The 21,923-nt window shown below is 40.9% G+C and overlaps 2 protein-coding genes across 2 annotated transcripts; both read left to right on the forward strand.

The window, feature by feature from the left end:
• The first annotated feature begins 8,885 nt into the window (after nt 1-8,885).
• LOC118775629 (glucose-dependent insulinotropic receptor) lies at nt 8,886-10,470 on the forward strand. Its single transcript, XM_036525637.1, has one exon. The coding sequence runs from the start codon at nt 9,009-9,011 to the stop codon at nt 10,164-10,166; it is 1,158 nt and encodes a 385-aa protein (XP_036381530.1). The 5' UTR covers nt 8,886-9,008; the 3' UTR covers nt 10,167-10,470.
• Nucleotides 10,471-13,515: 3,045 nt separating this feature from the next.
• Nucleotides 13,516-18,243, forward strand: rbmx2 (RNA binding motif protein X-linked 2). The gene is made up of 6 exons (XM_036525223.1): nt 13,516-13,542; nt 15,278-15,393; nt 16,117-16,168; nt 16,291-16,420; nt 16,983-17,166; nt 17,577-18,243. The coding sequence occupies exons 1-6, from the start codon at nt 13,538-13,540 to the stop codon at nt 18,110-18,112; spliced, it is 1,023 nt and encodes a 340-aa protein (XP_036381116.1). The 5' UTR covers nt 13,516-13,537; the 3' UTR covers nt 18,113-18,243.
• Nucleotides 18,244-21,923: the final 3,680 nt, after the last annotated feature.

Consider the following 21,923-nt stretch of genomic DNA (forward strand, 5'->3'; position numbering starts at 1 on the left):
GTCTGATTTAATCTTTTCAAAAAACAGTCTGTCCTTGTTTTAACAACTTCAATCCCTGTTAGTCATTTAAGTACTTGCCCAAAATCTTTTGCAGTTGCTTAGAATGAAAACAAACAAAACATTGTGTCAGTTGTGTCTTGGTGTCCATCTCGGGTTTAAATGAAAATACTCGCTTAAATTTGATCATTAAAAAGGCACATCACTTAATCAGTCCTTTACATAATTGCTATTTGCAAAGGATGTAAACCATCTGTAGTATGTGTCCATTTTAACACATCTGCAAAAGCATCTAAGTGGGACAGTGAGGAAATGCGCGAATGTGCAAATAGACAAAGAGGAAATGTGAAGTTTCCTCAAAGGTAGAGAACATTTCACTCATTTCATTTCATGTCAGATTTTACTCACTTGATTTTTTGAGTGATAGGCCTAAATTGATCGTTAACCCAAAGGCGTATAGCAAGGAAATCTGAAACGTAAGAACACAGTTTATAAATGTACGCAATGTGCTCAAACAAGCTGAAAACATGGGGGAGTCATGCACACATGTATTGCCCACAGGGGCTCTTTTGAATACAGTTCAGTTACATTTTCAGTATTCTGAAAACGGTCAATAGCAATATCAGAAGTTACACTGTTAAAGGAAGGCAGCTGTTTTATTATCTCAGTCCTGATTTATGCCTCAGGAAAAATGCCCTACTGCTTTACTACAGATGTTGATCAGTAGCCAGACTAAACGCTCTGCATTGTTTTATGGTTTGGCAAGTTAATAGTTCTGGTAATGGAATGTTTTGTGGCTTGAAATTTGGTGTTTTTTTGGTATCAATCATCTTTTTACTCCAATTATTAGACAAATGTAGAAACTTGACCTGATGCAAGTGTCTGAAATTTAGTCTACAAAGTGTTGTCACTTACAGGGCATGTTTCATAAATCATGAGTGACTCATCGTTTTGGAGCAAATATGACCTTCTATTATGCAGAAACAATTTCAGTCAAAGAACAATAAAAATGGTTAGCATGGTTCTGTTTACTTGAACATAGTTAACTTTGTTGTAGTTGTCCATCAATGTGTAAAATATCCAGATTTTTTTTTTTTTTTTTTTTTGGATTTAGTCATACTGACCGAAATGTTAATTGTTTCCACAATTAACATTTTTATACAAGAGTTTTTAGTTTGAACATTTGTTATTTTACAGTTACAGTGTGCACACTCTGCTGAGGTTTTTACACAGGGTAACTATGCCTGCCTTTGCTTGACCTATCGGGCCTGGAGATTAAGCTATTGATTAATGGGGTTGGCTAACAAATTCTGAGCCCCGGCCAGTTTGCTGCAGAATGGCCCAGTTCACTTAAGGTATAGCTGCCCAAAAGCTAAGGTGGGTCAGTGGGAAAGTTGCTTATAACTGAAGCATAAGCAAAATTGACAGCATTTCCACCAGCAGAATTCCTGCCCCAGAATTTATAATACGAGGTGTATGACAAAGGGGAGAGTGTGCACCCTTGGGGCCATGCATTATACAATCGCATATAGTCACTGAGGTGGGTGTTCAGATGCCCTTGACATTTAAACCACTATTTTAAGCAGTCTTTAGGCATGCCGGTGGTTTCAGAGAGACGTTTGAAGAGTAGTGGGAGAGGGGTCAGCCTTGGAGCATTTTAGACAAGGTAAGATAAGATAAGAGAGCTTTATTACCATTCTTCAGGACAACGAAATTGCAGCTGCTACCTTGTGTCAGTGCCATGACAACATATAACAACAAAAACAACAACATTATATGCAAAATGTATGAGTGTATAAAATATGAGGAGTGTATGAAAAATAAATAAATAATAATAAAGTGTCTGTGCATTGACAGGGACAGTCAGCAAGAGTATGTAGAAGTCCATGTCCATTAAACACACTTGAAGTTGTGGTATAGTAGTGGTATACTCCATAGCTGTTACCATAAAAATCTCTGTTGCACATGTAACTGATTATGGCACATGCCCGTATTATTGTATTACATTGCATTGCATTAAAGTGTAGTGCACTTGGTGTCCATATATTTGCAAAATATATATATATATCTATATATTTCATTGCACATAGTGATGTCATTACTGCATGTGAGGTAGTCCATGGTTCATTGTCACCTTCTATCGGAGGTGGAGTGTGTGTGTGTGTGTGTGTGTGTGTGGGGGGGGGGGGGGGGGGGGGGGGGCTGTATTCAGCTGCATTACAGTTCTGGGGAAAAAGCTGTCCTTCAGTCTGGTTGTGCAAGTTGAAATGCATCTGAATCTCCTGCCAGATGGGAGGAGATTAAACAGGTGATTGCTGTTGATTTAATTTAAACATGCTGAATGTGTGATCAGCACCATGAATCATTCATGAAAAGATAAAAATGATAGTTTAAAAAAAAATCATTCCCTGCCCATTATTCTTTTTGACACCTCACCATTGCATAAACAGACCAACAAGCTGATGCTGTAAGTTATTGTTGTAAGATATTCACTCAAGATAATTGAAATAATGACGAGAATTAACCGCACCCCAAGATCCATCCCACTGCTAAGCATACAATCATGTATAATTGAATGCTCCAAAGTCCTATTTACAAACTATGTTTAAAGGAATATATTAATATAATATATTATAATATTACAGTGTTCCTGGGGACTGCATCTCGGAGGAGATGGTTGGTTGCCATTTTGCAACATACAGTACTTTCAAGGGCTTGACCACATGTATGTACCAACTTTATCCCAAATGTTTTGAAAAAGTGTGTGTGGATTAAAGGGGGGAACTGGAGAGTTTCTTGGCTATACTGTTTTTACTTTTTCAGGTATGGTGATGGACACTTAGAAGTCTGATTATCTTACTGGTTGTAGGAAAACTAATGCCTCCAGTTCAGTTAAACAAATCTAAATCCCATTAGAGGATCCTATTTTAGAATTAAATTTTCAACAGTAATAAAATGTAATTACAAAGGACACTGTACACCACACCAAAATAATCATGTTAAATATCAATTTATTTTTTATTCTTGTAAAATAAAAGGAATGCAGTTCATATCAAATTTTTTTTACACATTTTCAGTATATTTTCAAAACCAGTTTTATCATTATAAAATATACAATCTCATCATTGCATCAGTCTCATCTCATGTAACATCAGGGAGGCTATGTTTGAGTGCTTTATCCCTATTGTGTTCATTAGTTTTGCGTGGAGAATGTTGGACAAGTGTTCCTGCTGTGTATTGAGGTTGTTGGCCTCTCACCGAAGTGTGGTCAAGTTTGTCTAGTCTTCATTGGGTCTCATTTGTGCAGATCCACTCATCTTTATTTTATACGAATTGGGTAACATCGTGGGCTCAGTGCACAGGAAGGCATCAGTGGATCTGCACAGATGCTGCGCAGATCCAACCAAGACGACAAGTATCTTCTTCCAAATCCATGGAAATCAAAGTCATCAGCTTTAGTCTCCTCTAGAGGGCAACGCTGAGGCTTTTTTTTTTCGGTTGAAAGCGGGCCCAGTCTGGCCTAGCTAGAGATTGCGCCATCGTTGCAATGAGAATTTGATGGTGGGCCTTTGATATGCAGCTGTGTATAGGATCACCACATGAACATCTGCAGCTTACAGTTCATTGCAGTTACTCAAACTTATTGCTTTGCATGCTGTCACTGACACCTCTGCCACTAACACTCTGCTCATTGTTAACAGAGAGCTGCGCCTCCTCCATCTATATATTCAGCATCCAGGGTTGTCTTTTCAGGACAATCTAGATTCCAAATAGTGACAGAACATGTGTTTAATGAAAAAAGGGATCCGCATGCCTTGGCACAGCAAATGTCAGACTACAGTCTCAGAACACTGCTGAGCGTAACAGTAGCTTTCTGTGCATTGGCATGAGTCTCCATCGCTCCCTGAATCCTTTGTCTATGAGAAACAAGATGTTCCTCTCAGAAAATGAATGAGTGAAAAATTTTACCAATCGCATTTTCATTACAAACCACTAATCTATACAATAACATAAAGAAATAGAAGCAATATAAAATATAGAGATCAGGGATGTACTCCAAATTACTATGATCATACCATTCTTCAAAAAGAGGGCCATTTTGAGTCACAACCAATAGATTCTCAAATATAAATGTGAATTAAAATATTATTAGTTTCTCCTTTGATCCTACTTTGACTGTACAACAATACTAGTACATAGAAGCTACAAATTAATCTATAGTAACTGTTTGTTATTGAGAAATTGCATATAATTATTCCATTTCCCCAATCTTATGTGAAATCAAGGTCCCACAAAAAGTCCAAAGTTAGCGTCACATCTCTTGAAAGTGCTTGATCTGCAGTGTAGACAAAGTGCTGAAAACTGCGGATCCTCTGAGTGGGCGGGCAAGCTGCTGCTCCAGGGGCAGCGTGGGAAATGTGCTGGGTTCACAGAGTCGCACGCAGTAGCCTCAGAACCCGCTGGTACAGCTGCTGCGCAACTGTCACCAGATTCCTGCAATAGATTAAGCAGACATACATACACACACACGCACACACACACACACAAATGCGTACACGCACACAAACATGCGTGGCACATACACGTGTCCACACACGTGTGCGTGCCCATATAATCACACACGCACACACACACACACACACACACACACATAGTCCTGTAGTCAGTAGTGCCAAAAACAGCAAACAATGGCATGCAAATGTCACTCAGCGCTCAGTAAATGGTATGCGTTTTGGAATGCGTGTTTTAATTACTATTTTATAAAAAAGGAAAAGTCATAAAGACAAGTGCTTCATAACTCTTAAATACAGTTTAACTCATAAGTCATTTAATATCATTTAGAAGGTTTTTTGGGTTCTTATCCTTAAAAGTAAGATGGCAGAGACACCAACTCACTCCCTAACATACTATACACACTGACATCCATTAGAACATTACTAAGACATGGCAACACACAGACAAACACACACACACACACATGCGCACACACAAACGCACACAACACACATGCACACACACACACACACGCACACGCATACAGAGAAGTGCGTACTCACCGGGCTCCAGAGGAGATGCAGTTGTGGTAGTTTGGGTGGAGGCAGAACAACGAGGCCACACAATAGACACAGCACAACAGTATCGACAGGAGTCTCCTCTTTAAGGACATTTTCAGGATTCAGCAAAGATTAGCACCTCCTCTTTGAAAAAAAAAATGGAAATACAATTTTGAACTTGTTCAACTTGGCTGGTTAGGGCCTGTGTAAGACGAGCATCAGATCGAGAGCGGGAACAGAGCTCTGTGTCGACAGGGTTGGAAATGCCTGCTTGTGCAGGACAGTGTGCACAATTATTGCTGACCATGGTTTGCTTTGAATGGCGCTGAAAAGTCTAGCAGGGGTGAATAACATTCCCTCATTGTATGACAGCGGCTCCTGGGTTTAATGCCTGTTCCTGTTGCAAACAGAGGGCGCTTCCTCCACACACACAGATGACTCGCTTCGCCATTGGGTTTTTTTTTTTTTTTTCAGGGCGCTGGGTTTGTTAAGCTTTTTGTGTGTGTGTGTGTGTGTGTGTATGTGTGTGTGTGAATCACAGAAAGCACAGAAACTCTGAATGACAGTGGTGCTGGCAAAGAGAATGGCCACATTTGGCACACGTGACTGTCTCAGCCCCCCACACTCTTCAGCACTGAATGTGAATGCTTTCGAAACACATTGTAAAAATAAAAAAAACCTTTTTAGCAGAGCTACTACCAAGATAGTGTATTTTTGTTATTTCTAATTGTATTTTTATACCATGATAGAACATTGAACTGTAATTATGATGAGCTGTTTGACAGTGTATTGTTTCACTATCTACATGTGTATTTCTTAACATAACCTACACACATGTATTCAGATGTAAACTCTATAGTGCTGTATTCATCTTTATGTCCAATAAATGATGTATTACTGTGCCTTGTATAGTAGTCTTACATTAAATTACATTACAATCATTTATTCCTAGAATCATATACAATCTTATATTACTAATTAGATCCAATACACACATTTGATACACAGTATGTTATATGTGATCATTCTTTACAGTATTCTAATAGAAATTTGTATTGGAACAAGCAAACCCCACCGAGCATCGGGCAAATCAGTGTAAACGATCACAAGATAATACTGGTAGGAACAATGACAACACAGACACAGGAAGATGATGTTATAACATTTTTATTTAATTTTTTGCAAACATAACAATTTTAAAAAAGAACAAAATGTGCATATGAGATTTGGTTATCTTTATATGGCTGTGGCAAAGTATGAAAACTTTAACTAACCACCAGTACTCTCAATCATCATACCTGTAGCTCCAAGTCCTTGGTGCAATAAAATTGTCATAAATCTCAAATATACTTTTTTATTATGTATTTGGTAGGTAGCTTTATAAATCTCTCATGATAAGAGTATCATGAAAAGATACATTAAATACATAATCACAGGATCATCAGCAACAAAGGTACAGAACAGTCAATAACATGAGCATGAACCTGAAACTCAGTGTAAAATGTAAACAGTCAGTAGTGATAATTTTACTAATGTAGCACAACTACAAAATACATCTAGTGTCTACCATTTATCCTTAAGCAAGATACATACTTCATACTCATATACACAAAGATCCTAACGATGATTTGTGAGATCAATATTACCTTATATCATAGTGTTCACGTAGTGCCAAAGAATGATTCATAACCATATACATAGTGACTAACAATGATTTGAAAGAGCTACTTTGCTCTTTGCTTGAGGGGGTTACCATATCAAATAATCAGTGTTAGATATAGGGTGTGCCCCAGTTCTGGGAACCAGGTGTGAACAGGTGCATTTTTAATTGCTCTTGATGATGCACATGTCTGCAAGTAGTAGGTGTTTCATTCCACCACTGGGGAGCAAGTGAGATTATAACAAGCAGAAAATGTTTCCACGGTTATAAGGCCAAATGATGGTATGAATGGGACTTGGGTGCTCTGGGTCTTGTATTTTATGTGAATAAGGACTGGAAGCCATTTCTATGGAAACAAGCAGAAACAAGACATGTGCATGCTTAAGTCTACCAAGAGCATTCTGGGTGAGGTGAAGTAATCTAGCGACACAGAGTGAAGAGTTGGAATGGTCTAAGCCAGGGGTGTCCAAACCTCTCCTGGAGGGCCACTTGTCCTGCATGTTTTAGATCTCTCCCTGCTCCGACACAGCTGATTCAAATGATCAACTCGTTATGAACTCCTGAAGCTGCTGAATAACAAACTGATCATTTGAATCAGCTGTGTTGGAGCAGGGAGAGATCTAAAACATGCAGGACAAGTTGCCCTCCAGGAGAGGTTTGGACACCCCTGGTCTAAGCAATGCAAATCCTGAACCAGGACCTGTGAAGGTGGTGATGTTTTTATGTTGTTGGGGAAGAACGTGCAGTACAGGGTAAACAAATTGAAGACGTCAGTGAAGGAGATTGCCTTATTAGGTAGAGACTGTGACACATACTAGATATTTGCGATGGGCCTATATGGCTAATTTATAGCCATTTATATGGCTAAATTTATAATAATGTTGAGTATTTCAACAAAATTGATGTCCCTAACTGACTACACTGCAACCATCCCTGTATTTATAAAATCTACTCAGAAGACAGTGTAATTTACAGTAACAGAATATTGCTGAACGATTCGGAAAAAATACCTTCTACCTCTTTCTTACTCCTCCTCCTAATCCCCCCCCCCCCCTCCCTCTTTCTCCATCTTTATCTAAATTTGTGTACATAAGGAAAAAGCAACACTGAAATACACCCTCTGCAATAACCAGCAACTGGGGAAAGCCAAGAGCATATGGAGGGTACCTTTCATCCAAAATGTCCCCACAGCATTACAGTACCTGTATGCCACTGCACACCATGATGTGATGGGACTGACTGATGTTCTGGGGATCCATCTAGAGAAAATTAAACCTCTTCGGTGACTTTGGACAACACTTTCTACCTCAAGCAAACGTACCTGAACCAGACAAAGATCACTGAGAGAATCTTGCGAGTAAATTGTTAGAAAAGAGACCAAACTCACCAATGAGACATGTACTGGGGTATGTTTTTTTTCCCTAGTATGGTCGTGCTGTGTTTTATGGCAAATGCCTGTTGCAAACAGTTGGCTGCCACAAACAAAGCGGATGGAACTGCATTAGAATCCCTCCCAGGAGACTCGCCACAGTAAATCCACTCCCTCCTCATGATCTCACTTTCAAGCATCTGGACGCAGTCACTGCCACAGCCACGGCCGCAGCCACGACCACAAAGACTTCCAACTACAGCGGACTGACATCTTCTGGAAAACAGGATATATGCCTCACCATCTGCACAGTTGATACCGATCATATTTTTTTTTGGTTGTTTGCTTAGATTCTGTTTGTTTATTCATTTGTCGCCCAAAAAAGAGATTTCTTGTATAAGATGGCCCCTCCATCCGGGATGTCTGTATACAGGACTCTCAGACAAAAATAGGACTAAAGCCCAACTCCAGGCTGGAAAAGGGTTAAATCCAGAGAAACCACAGCTTCAGGAGACCGGGGAGAGCTCTGAAGATATCCTGCACTTTCAGGAGTCGGGAGACACCAGCATGAGCTGGATGGCGGTAACATATTTTCTTTTTTGATGAGAAAAGGAGAATAATCCTTCATTCAGTCCTTGAATTCTTGTCACAAGTCTTGGCACTGTCTCACTATCTATTTAAGCTACTCATTCATTGTCATACCGAGGAATGTTCCATGACACCACTTGACTTTGCCTTTTAACAGTCGTCACTGTGAGTTTTTTTTTTTGAAATTTGGATTTCACAATGCTGATACTTCCCTTGTCAAAGTCCACTCTGGAGTGCTGCATAAACAAATCTATGACAGAGTGATTAAGGGTGAGGAGGACAACTCCAAACTCAGATTATTCGACGCGTGCTGCCAGTGTCTTTAGACACAAGTGAGTTCATGGCAGTTGACAATGGGACATGCTTGGTGGACAGCCAGCCTGCAAACACCCAAGCTCCAACACAAGGTGGACCCCTGCAGACCACCGTGGTCCATAGAGGCATGGACGCAGAGGTCTTGGGCTGGATTCTGAGTGTCGGATCCATGCTGATCATCGCCACCAACTTGCTGGTGGCCGCCGCCCTCCTCCTGCTCATTCGCAAGAAGGGCAGCCAGAGCTGGTGCTTCGTGTTGAACCTGGCCCTGGCTGACGCCCTGGTGGGCTTGGCCATCACCGGCATAGCCTCCGTGGTGATCAACGCCGACACCTCCCCGACCAACAAGACCAGGTGCCTGCTACGCATGGCCTTCGTCACCTCCACCTCGGCGGCCTCCATCCTCACCATGTTCCTCATCTCCCTGGACCGCTACGTCGCCATCAAGCTGCCACTGCGCTACTCCCAGCTGACGGGCCCTCGGATGACGGCCGTCGCCCTGGCGGTGCTCTGGCTGCTGTCCTTCACCGTGGGCTTCCTGCCCGGGATGGTGCAGCAGATGCAGCAGAATCACTACCAAGGCTTCTGCACCTTCTTCTCCGTCATCCAGCCCAAGAGCATCATCATCATCTTCTGCATCTGCTTCTTCCCCGTCCTCTCCATCTTCGTCTACTTCTACCTGGACATCCTCAAGATCGCCTGCGGCCACCAGCACCAGATCTGCCAGGCCAGGCTCGCCGGCTCCCGCGTGCCCCAGCCCAACCGGTACGGCGGTCATGTCAAGGCCTTGAGGACCGTGGCTCTGCTGGTGGGCTGCTTCACCCTCTCCTGGTGCCCCTTTTTCATTGCCAGCACTGTGCAGGTTCTGTGCCAGTCCTGCCACCTGTACCACATCATTGAGAATGACCTGTGGCTCCTGGGGCTGTCCAACTCCCTGTTCAACCCTCTGGTGTACGCGTGCTGGCAGAGGGAAGTGCGGCAGGAGCTGTGCAACCTCTTTGCCTGCATGAAGAGCAGGTTCTCAAACTCAGCCCCCCGCGCCAGCCTCAGGGGACGCCACACGGAGCACACTGTACATACTGACAACCCAGAACAGGGTTACTGCCGTTCTGCTTCATTGCCCCAGCTTATAGGCGGAGCGCATCATACCAACACACCACTAACTGCCTCAGCATCATTGTGAAATGCGTGTAAGATATGGCAGTTTTAGGCTGCGTTAGACACTAGTGCTATTTCAGACACACAATGCAGTGAACTTCTATTTATTAATTTTTTTTCAGGTGAAAATGGGTTCTGGGGGAGTGGATGGTTTCCCACGTTGCACTTTGGTCTGTGAACTAAAACAGCTAAACAGGGAAAGCTTGACCCGGATAATGGCTTCAGAGCTTTTAGACTTTGCTCCCAGTCCATTTTCCCATTTAATGGACCAGATGGTTTTGTTTGCTTTTTTTTGCTCTGCTTCTTTCAGCTGCCTAATTGATATAATCTTTGTGCCTTTCCACTTTATTTCATTTCTCTATTCCCATTATTCTTTCTATTTGTGGAAATGAAAACAGAACTGCATCTACAAAGACATTTCTGTTGAGCAATGAAAGAAAAATAAAGAAAAAATTATAAATGTCTTTTTGATCTTTAAACCAACAGCCAAAAGTAAAAAATTTCAGAAAATGTTTGTGACGGTAGAAAGAGCACACAAGAGTCTACACCAAATTTAATGCACCAAACCTTAAGGTGTACAAATAAGTATTTTTGCCCTTTGCAGTTCATTTCTGCTACATTTTAAATGAGAAAAACAAAGAATATGAAAAATAAAAATGTAACTTTTTTGTTAAAAATGTAACACATTTTTGATCAAATTGAAATAAACAGCCACAATCTCTTCTAAACAGACAGTAAAATATATATAGCATGCAATCATAGACCATGTCATTTTTAAGTCTAGGAGTAACTGCTCTTGCCACGCAATTCTGCATGCACGGGTAGTTGACCAGTCAAGGGCATTTCCTTCTAAGCCAAACAGAGATATTCTTTTTTAGCAATAAACAACACATGCAATCTTGTCTTAACATGGCTGTAAAATCATAATTACAAAGAGGAAAGGGAGATGATGCCATAAAATTCAAGTTAACAACCAGAATAGAGCATTAAAATTGAGAATATTGACTTAACAGTTAACAGTTACTGACTGACAAACTGTGGCAAAATTCAGAAATCAATTATTTGTATTTAAGATCTCCAACACAATTTTGCTGGGATGGGACTGATTTCTCCCTGGGGGCTGTGGAGGCATAATAAATAACAAACCATACAACTCTAGGCACATGGCCAATTTAACAACTTCCAATCAACATTTAACAAAAACACACTTAAAGAGCTGTGGTGATGCAAAGACTTGGTAACAGAATGATGGTAAAAGATTTCTATGCAACCACATTTTCCAAGAATTCTTGTAAATATCTGTTCAGAAGATTCAAAGATGTCTGCATAAAGAATGGAGTGTCAGCTATGATATACGTTGAGTTGAGTCTCTCAGTTGTTTACAGTAAGTAAGTGGTTTAACGTCTGGTAATGGAATGATGGCAATTGAATGATGGCATGGGTCCCTGATCTATAGATAACAGAAATAGAATTTTTCTGTTTGTTTTTCTGTTAATAATGATGTTGCCTGAATAAGTACACAAAGGTAGAAATGTGCAGTATATGCTCTCATAAAGGTAATTATGTCTTCTTTCAGTGGTCTGTATGGAAATAAACACTGAAAGGGAAATGTGTAAACCTCATAAAACACAGCAGTCATTAATCTGCCCTGGTAAGTCTTCATATACAGTTTTTCCTCAGTTGATTTGGCACATTTCTACAAACTGATGGCCACACTCTCAGAACAGTTAACACATCTGTCTGAACTCTTGATCATTTTTGCAGAACTAATAGTACATTTTCATTGCTTTCACACAAATGATAAAACTGTGCCATTGACGTCACATGCTCAGTTTAGATCATATTGATGTCAGGCGGGTTAGCAAAGTCGTCAGCCCAAAAAAGTAAATATTCACTCACCAATCAGCACACCATTATCTGAAAAGTAAAATGGAAACATTCTTCATTGCCTGCAACCTGTGGCAGAAGGACCCTGAGAATCAGTCTCAAGTACACCACACCATATGTGTCAGTGTGCTCTTTAATGAAATAGACAAATCCCTTGTTGTATTTCCTGTAGAAGTGTACAGCATAGATGCTATCATTTTCTATGGCAGTTACTTGTGACGCATATTTATATGATTTGGTACCTTTGCTTTTGTGAGGTTCCTCTGCTGCCCCCAGTTGAGGGCAGTGGCAGATGACCCAGCTGTGGTTTGTGAATATTATGATTTCCCATTGTAGCCAGTTTATCTAATGTAATTCCACTGCTGATTGTTTTGGTAAATTGTTAATGGAACTGTGAGATTTAATCACTAAATAATTAGTGAACAAAAACTGATCAGTGAAAAACCCTACAACTGTTTGGTATAGGTCTACTTATAGTTGTAACTTCTGTTAATTGTCTTTTCTATGTAACCCACACGTATTTATTAAAGTTTTCTAAATACATGTGGGTTTTTTGGTAACAGAATGTAAATACACTAGACAATGATTCTTAAACCTACAGAAGTCAGACAGTTTCTGCGAAACTAAATATATGCGTTGACATTTGTCGGACTTGGACAAAGTTCGTTGTAGATACATTCTAAGTTGCAAATTGGATCTCTACTCCGAATAGCTCGATCAGACCCTAAATCCCATCCGTGAAAAGGTACGGCAAATCGTGCGTTACGACATGCCTTTTTTGACACCTCTTTTGTAATGAGCTGTTAGTTAACTGACTGTGGCCCGTCTATTACTCCGCCGTAGCGCTCAGAACCACGCCGCTTTCAAAGACACTAAATCTTTTGGCTTTTTCATCCTCCCTCTGAACCGCACACATGCGTACAATCCCTAGGTACCTGTCCATCTTCTTTAAATAATATAGTCTGCAGGTGTGATGCTGTCACTGAATGAGCCATCTGTTTCAAAGAAAGGGCATGTGTACCTATACGAAGTAGTTACTCCGTACAGATTCTATGCACACTTCCTTGATTTATTCTAAAATTATATTTAACCAATTAGAATAAAAAACAGCCAAGTCTAAATCTTGACCCGGAAACGAAAGCTTATCCACAAGTCACCACCGGAAGCAATATGTACTGTTTATAAGGTAATTTTTGAGGCAAGATGTCTGACTCCAACGGCTGCGTCCGTGCTTTTGGTGCGTTGGCTGGGTCACCGGAACTCCTAAATCCAACTACGCCACAAACCCAAAAGTTTCTATATTAGCGACAAGAATATAACGATTTCTCAGACATTGCATTACATTTCTATCCCAGTTGAAATAAAGCTTCCATCACCCGAATGAGTTCGTTAAATTACTGTATTCAAACGCACACCGGAACTCTTTAGCCTGACCCGGAAAGCAATTCAAAGGTGGAATCTCTCCATTTATAAATTATTTTGGCCGTAAGGTTAGCACCTGGTATCACCATGAAGTGAGTATCTGGTAACTTCTCTCTTCAGTGGCATAAATGTGTTCGTCTTGGTTGTAAAGAAAATAATTGTTGCATTAATATTGCTAAAAATATCAGCTGGTTACTTGTCTTGCAAATCAGCGCCAGCACACACAGGCGATGCTGGTTTATGTCGTAGTGATGTGATCATGGTGAAAGGAAGCTAGCGCTAGCTGGCTTGCTTGTGCAGCTGTCCATGTACTTGGTTTACCTGGTAGCTAAGGAGAAATCTGGCTATTTGTCAAGTATAACTATTGATAACTAGCGAGGTAGCTACGTACATTTGAAATACGAATGCAGAAATTGCCGTGTAATTAGTATGTACATAAAATTAACTACCAAATGTATAGCCAGCTAGCCAACTAACGTTAGGTAAATACTCATAGTTCACACAAATGAGCGAATCAGTTGCTGTTTCTCAATTAAGTGTGATTAGATATTGCTGCCTATGTTTGCATTTTCTGACAGGAACTCCCATGACTATTTCATGTCGGCGTTTTCGCCTGGGTCTTGGGCAGCGATTAGTTGCGATGCGATGTGTTGCGTTTCATTCGTCACCACCATATAAATATAAAAATTAATAATACAAAAACTTGCTAACCAGACGACCAGGAGGGTTATTGAAACATTTGTTTTTCTAAGCGGAATCCCGTTCCGCAGGAATAAAGGCGAGTTTTTTCATGTATTGCTGGCTGGCTACATTTTAGTTAGAAAAGGGGTCAGGACTTAACTGGACAACATGTCATGGAAAGTACAAAGTAATAAAGACCCGTGTCTTCTAATGTAATTAGGTCCGCGACTTCAGTCTTCAGTCGGCCAAGCTGCAACAACAGTAGCCGAGAAATAAGCTATATTCGACAGCATGCGGCAACGCGCGCCATCTCACGAACGATCTCAGAATGTGTACAGATTTGTGAGACAGTGCGATTGTGAGCACCTGTAGTGCCCCACGAAAAGTTACCCAGCATTGCGTAACTTCTTAACTTATTCTTTAAGTCGACAGTTTAATAAAAGAGATTGAAACGCAACGGCATTAATATTGAACGACCTCGACCATCAGCATCACTGTGTTTAAATATAACTCTGATACTCACTTACAGTAAAACTTCCAATAATAGCCGAGTCTCCAATAAACGCAGGCCTCTTATAATCGCGACCCTTTCAGTGAAAAACGCTTACAGTAGTCCTATTTATTTTTTGTGGCTAAGAAACAAAATAACATAAACAAATCATTTTTATATTAGGCTAAATTAGGTTGTTTTAGCGAATTCAATTTGCCTTGTGCGTGTTCCTCTGTTCACGAATTAGATTAAACATAAACGAACAAAACAAGCTGTCTTCCGAATCATGGTAGCCTAAATTCACAGTGATAATGCTATTCTTACAGACTGTGCTCTCCCATCATAGGTTGCAATGACAATGTTTAACTTAGTTTAGTAGTGATTCCTGTTTGAGTTGCTACCAAAGAGCGCTGTATAATGTTTAAGTACGCTACTGGGGGAAAAACATGGTGAATTTTCCTGGTTAGTTGAGGGCTTTAGGTGAAATAAACGCAGGTCTCTTATTATCGCCAAGTCTCCAATAAACGCCGGTAAAGTTAAGCAAATAAACGCCTCGGCGTGTATTGGAAGTTTTACGTGTAATAGTTCTTCATTTATCTTGCTCCAAGACGTCAGCCACTCAGCATGACATGATGAAAGAAGTCTTTCTCTTTCAGCCCTTTGACCAAGGTCAAGTTGATCAATGAGCTGAATGAGAGGGAAGCTCAGCTAGGCGTGAAAGACACTGTGTCCTGGCACTCACAGTACAAGGACAGCGCCTGGATATTCATAGGTAAGGAGAAACTGCATTCTTCTGTGTTCTTATCAGGTCTGCTGGCTGTTTTTGGTAGGTTCTTCTGCTGGTTATGGGATCAGGAATGCCAGTGCCATATTTCCATAATGAGTCTTGTACCCTGAAGATGCACCTAATATTCAGAAAACTACCTTGATTTATTGTGTAGTGAGTAGTTCAATTTAGGCGTTTCTCCTCAGAACATTTTTAGAGCTAGCTAACATGTAGCAGAGCTAGGTTAGGAATGCATAAGACGTCTAAAATTATCAGGCAGAATATACAAATGGAAGATTGGTGATTGGTGATTTCAAGGCTGGAAACGTTACATGTTTTGCCACACCTTTTAGGTAATTGGCTGTGCTAGTTGGCTAAGTACATGTCAGTGGAAAAATGGATTTGCATACAATCAGTACATTAAGAATAATCATTTAAAATCAATTAAAATCTGCTTCCATGTATGTTTGTCTGGCTGTCATTGTGTAAAGCATACCATATAGTTTGCAAAAAAGTAGTGATTGAGTATTTTGTCATGGGAAGAGGTTATCTAGAGCTGTCTGTATCTAGTGTCAGTGAAAACAGTGAGTGTCAATGTTTTGTGGAAATGGCTGTGTAAAACTCACAAAGCACCCTCAGATCGAGAGAGAACAACTGCTTTACCTCTTAAAAGCAGAACCGTCTGATGGCCCGATTATGTGTGTTTACACTCTGTGTTTTCACCTGCAGGTGGATTTCCATATGAGCTGACAGAAGGGGACATCATCTGTGTCTTTTCTCAGTAGGTTCCTTGAATTACCAGGATTTTAAGTCTTTCCATTTCCCACTGGTTCATAAAATAGTGCTGATCCCTGCTGGTTTGCTGGTCTACTGGGTTTAACGTCCTTTGGTTGTGTGTCTTAGATATGGGGAAATCGCCAACATCAACCTGGTGCGTGACAAGAAGACCGGAAAATCAAAGGGTTTCTGCTTTGTCTGTTACGAGGACCAGAGAAGCACAATTCTGGCAGTGGACAACTTCAACGGCATTAAGGTAATACTACTGGAAGCCTTAAAAATGGAAATCGCCACTGATGTACCTTAAAGAAAAGTTTGTCTCAAATTGAGGTAAAAGCCTCTCTGCAGAGGTGGGCATTGATCTTATCTCCCTGGGCTATAATGTGTATGTATCTCTGAAATCCCTCACCAGTATAATTAAAAAAATTGTAATGTAAATCTTTACATTTACATGTATTTATTTAGCAGACACCTTTATCCAAAGCGACTTACAAAAGTTCTGTAACAGTACAGTCATTCTGTTTGAAACCAGTCAGAAATGTACCTGACACCTGGGGATTACCTCACATTTTGCACCTGAATGACCACCAGTTTATGGGATTCAGACTGACCCCTTTAGGACACACACTATTAATCTTGACAACTACTCAATAAAATGAGTACTATGCACAGTGCCCTATATCTAAACACAGTCTACCTAACCAGGTAATGCAGCAGGACCCACAGTATTAAATAAGTAAAACATCAAATGTTAGTAATTTCTTCAGTAGTCCATTTGGGATCTACCACGTCATGACATGGGTTCCTCTGTAATTTAGATCAAGGGGCGCACGATCCGAGTGGACCATGTGCAGAATTACCGCCCCCCAAAAGATTCGGAGGACATTGATGACGTGACCAAGCGCTTGAGAGAGGAGGGCTGCGCACCCCAGAGGCCCCCTACTTCCTCCTCAGAGTCAGAGGAAGAGGAGTACGCTGTCCAAGTGAAGAAACCAAAAAAAGGTGAGAAACGTCAAGGGTAGTGGAGCCTGTTCTTCCTTTACACCCATTTCCATTACCTGACCAACCCAGGAACATTTCAAGTGGAAGAAGGCTTTTTTTTCTTTTTGTTAAAAAAAATGCACTGCTACTTCGAGCTCCAAATTGCAGTTATCACCAAAGTGTTTTCAGAGAGGTGAGCACTTATACTGAAGGTTGTAAATGTACAAGTAGTTTCACAGTAATGAACATGGCCCAGCTGTTAGAGCTTAACTACCCAGTAGATGTGTGCTGGTTTTGGCCTGTTTAACTTGCTCAACAGCGAGGTGAAGTTTCATGATTTGATGTTCTCTAAGCAGATTTGCTTTAGTAAAAACCAAAACAAGACCAGCCTGTTCACAGTTTAACTGATACGTTTCCCTTGTCGGATGCAGACAAGAAGGAAAAGAAGAAAAAGAAAAAAGAGAAGAAGGAGAAGAAGAAGGCACTAAAGGAGGAGAAGAGGGAAGGCCGCACACAGTCCCCGGTGCAGGTGAAGAGAGAGGAGAGGAGGGAAGGCCGTGCACAGTCTCCCCTGCAGTCCCCGGTGCAGGTGAAGAGAGAGAAGGAGGACGCGGGATATGATAAATACGCCCAGCAGGGGGCGGCGGAGGACAGGCTGCCCAGAGGCGAGAGACGCGCGCACGAGGACCGGAACCCCAGAGAGAGGCCCCACGGAGAGCGCCACGACAACCGAGAGAGGGACAGCTGGGCCAGGGAGGAGGAGAGGAGGAGACACAGGGGCCGAGAGGACGAGGGCGACGGGCGCAGCAGAGAAGGGAATGGGCGGCACTGGGACAGCGAGCGGACGAGGAGAGACGAGAGGCACCAGAGGACGGAGGGACGCCACAGAGAGGACAGCAACAGAGAGAGGGACAGGTCCGCCAACTACAGAGAGCGTAGCCGGGACAGAGAGTACAGGAAAAACTGACGCACAGGGAGGAGGGCAGAGCAGGGCAAAAATGGACCAATCAAGATCAGCCACTCATGCGAGGTTGGAACTGTGGATGTTATGTACATATACATGGTTATGTTTCCACATACTGCAGAAACACAAGGTTTTTTTTTATTGCAGTGAATGAAAATGGAGCTCCCACATGATTAAAAAAAAATCTCACATTTGGCAATTTACAAAAAGATGCTAAATTATCCTGTTACCCTGGGAAACAGGGCAGTGACAGTGGCAGCATGTAGTGAGCCTGTATGGTTCCAGACTCTGTCTTTCACATTTGTGTATAAATTATTGTACATTCTCCAATTAAGGCCTTTTCTGTATACATTGTTAATGTGAATAAAATTGCTTGAAATTAAGGAACAACAAATAAAAAAAACAGATCCAACAGACATGTGACGTATAAATTGTATTTAATTTGACTGCAAGTGATAGAGACCAAAATGAAGCTTTACGTCTATGGGTAACACAAGAGGATAGCTCTCTGGTAAGTGGTCAGTGGGGAAAAATTAAGGGGGAAAAAATGAAAGTACAATTAACATCTAACAAAATATTCTACAACTTGTAAGTTCATGAACAGCTAACAAACACGGAAATTGAATATATTTGCAAAAACAAAAAAATTGAGTACATTACCAAACAAAGACGTGTACAATACAAATACCTGCTCAACAGGGATTCAACAGCAATTTATCTCCATTACTAACGTTACACTAAATCAGTCTCAAAGCCACATCAGTATCAGCAATTATCTAGCAGAGAAAAGCAAAGAAGACCTGCACAAACACGTTTTAATTATGAATAAATTAAGATTGCATCAAACGTAGTTCGGATTTTCAAAGGGGAGTGGGGGATATCATTGTACAATGATAATTAGTCTGCGAGATCTGAGAAAATGTCAAACCTTTTCAATCTGGAAAGACAAACAGCCTGGGAGAGTCAAGCGGAAACTGGGGACGATTATTTGTTGGCTTTTTAATCATTATTTGATTGCCATCCATCCATCCATATAATTTTATTCCATAAAACATAAATGCAATCGATTCAAATGACAAGTGCTGGGAGTCCCTTGGATCAACTTTTTCGAAACCATTCCTGATTTAAGCTCAGTTTGAGGTACGATAGCTTGACTGTAACTTCAACACAAATGTTACTTACGGTTTATAGGAAGGCTTAACAAGAGGATATTAAATTCTCTCTTTTAAAACCCACATATGACTTCCAAAACGTCAAAATATTTATATTTCTATGCCACATTTGATCTAGAGTCATACATAACCAATTTTAAGGGGGAAAAGCAAGACCAGGTGTTTGGGGACATAGTGACTATTCAGCATATTACCCAGTGGTAAAATTAACGTTTTTGCACGTGCCTTGTGAATAGAGGGGATTTTTGTATCCCATTTTGTTGGCAATTTTCATGCTTTACATCCACACTTCCAAACTGAGGCTTGAATCCAGCTCCTCTTTAAGTTGTAGCAGCTTGTCAAACACATGTCCTTTGGGACTACATTAAGATTCATGACATGTAAACGGTTTTCACTCTTAACATTATCATAGAGCCCAATCTGCTATTTCACTCATCTTCAAAAGAGGTTACATTTTTATATACATCAAACAAGAAAAAAACAATATTGTAAATATTATACTTACAATATACATATATAACACTGTAAATATTTTCTTAAATCAGTCAATGATAAATTGCCACAGAAACCATGATTCCTTATACTTAGAACACTGACAACTGAAAAAAATAATTCCAATACACTATAATCACAACAAAATATCAATTTCGCAAAGAATGCTATGCAGATACAAGGCTTTCTTAATTGGTAGAGTAGCAAACGTAAGAATAAAAAAAAAAAAAAAAACTTTTTAAACCCTTTCCTTTTGGCAGAAGCTAATTTTTGTAATGTAAGCCAAGGCTAGGCTCAGGGGCTGAACTGTGGAAATAGCAAAAGCACCATTTTCTTTTTTTTTTAAATGAATGCTGAAAAGCTCAGACGCTGCCTTCCTTGTTGGTCTGGGCAAGACACTTTTAACATCTGCCCGGTTAGTCATTACATCGGTGGAGAGTGGGGGCAATAACCGCTGCTAACCGGTACGAATCACAAAGCTCAGCTCATCCGCAATTCAGCTCTTTTTAACCAATTCAATGTAACATTAGTGCAAATGAGGACTGATTCAGGAGGCTCTCAAAAGCCAGTGCTACAGCAAACAGAATTCTGAAAAGCCTGTTTTGATGAGCACTAGCCTCCATTTCCTGTGCTAATTACCTGCCGTGCCTTTGCGGTAAGTGTCTGGGAGCCCTGATCTGAAGACTGAGGGTAATATAGGAATGTCTCCGTTGGTGGAGGAAGGCATCTCATGCTCACAGTGGCAGCCTCCTGACACAAAGAGACGGTCCAGAAACTCGGCAGAGCTCCGAGTCCTGCTTGCTAAACCGGCATCCCCCTAAACATCAGCTCTAAGAGCACACTTCAGTGCCAGCTCATTAAAGTAGTCACTCATTCAGCTTAATGAAGAGAAAACGGCACTTTGGATCAGTTCATTTAAAATGTTCTCTGTGAAGCACCTGCTCACGTAGAGAATTTAATTATTCAATTCCTTGATAAATTGAATCTGATTATCTTTAAATTTTTTTTTTATACAGGAGACACAAGGGATTGTGTGGGAGAGGAGTGGGTGGAGAATGTGTGTGTGCGTGTGTGTGTGGGGAAACTCACTGCTACTGACAGAAAACATGACTTCTCAAAATAATGCAAAGGATTTTTCAGAACAATTTGTTTATAAAATATATGATCCAACATTTATATACTTTCAATTATTTATATATATAAAAAAAGAAAAAGTGGAACAGACACCATTCACAACAGTTGACGGGGCGAAATGTTCTTGTGGAAAACTCCACAGCCCCCCAGGACAACAGACCCCTGGGGGGCTCTATCCAGTCCTTGTACAGACATGTCCATCGGCAGAGGTATTTCTTTAATAGCTGTGTTTGTCTTAACTTTGTATTGTACTGTGTGAGTGGTGTACTGGGCTCAGTAGTGGAGATTATTATGAGGTTACCTCCGGAGCGCACCTTCCCACAATGCCTCAGCGAATTTCTCTCGGCTAATAACCTGCACAGTCCCTTCACAATGCTGCACCTGAGTGACCTTGGTGACAGCTGTCCATCAAGTTTACACCTGCACAGAAGTAAGGCTTTGTGGGTTAACTGACCAAAAAGAGAGATTAAAAAAAGTCTCCCAACATAAAAACATCCTCAGTTTTCACAAACTGGGGAATGGAGGGGTGGCTGTAAAGTTGCAGTATTACACAGTCCATGTCAAGAGTACTGCAGAGGGACAAATAAAAAATACATACATTTACAAAACAAGATTTCCTCTGCAATCTCCTGTGAAGCAAATCTGTAATTTCTTGTGGCAGTTAAGAAACGGGAGCAAGCTGTGTTAAAATCAACCAACACCTTCCATTCTGTCTAGTCCTGTCATTCCTCTCTGTGGACCAGAAGGCAGTTGTCGCTGTCTGAGAGCGGAGAGCTTCCTGTGATCATGTGAATACCAGAGCAGCAGCCCAACCCTGGCTCCATCTACCGAGAGCGAGAGAAGTCTCATTCCTTTTGACAATGTGGAGGTGGTAGGTTATACATAAATTACAAATGCCTTTCAGTCATATCCATCCACTCATACCTGGGGTAATGAACCCTTGTAACAAGGGGGATTAAACTGGGGCTGCTTAGGCCTGCTCTCTAGTTTAGTCCCATTTCAAATATTATTCCAGT

The sequence above is a fragment of the Megalops cyprinoides genome, chromosome 3 (genome assembly GCF_013368585.1).
Source record: "Megalops cyprinoides isolate fMegCyp1 chromosome 3, fMegCyp1.pri, whole genome shotgun sequence".
In the NCBI taxonomy this organism is placed as follows: domain Eukaryota; kingdom Metazoa; phylum Chordata; class Actinopteri; order Elopiformes; family Megalopidae; genus Megalops; species Megalops cyprinoides.

Bases quoted from the DNA above. Each gene is read 5' to 3' on its own strand.
- LOC118775629 (XM_036525637.1), top strand. From the start codon at position 9,009: ATGGCAGTTGACAATGGGACATGCTTGGTGGACAGCCAGCCTGCAAAC.
- rbmx2 (XM_036525223.1), top strand. The intron at 16,169-16,290 runs GTAGGTTCCTTG...TGTGTGTCTTAG, and splicing joins ATCATCTGTGTCTTTTCTCA to ATATGGGGAAATCGCCAACA. The intron at 17,167-17,576 runs GTGAGAAACGTC...TGTCGGATGCAG, and splicing joins AGTGAAGAAACCAAAAAAAG to ACAAGAAGGAAAAGAAGAAA.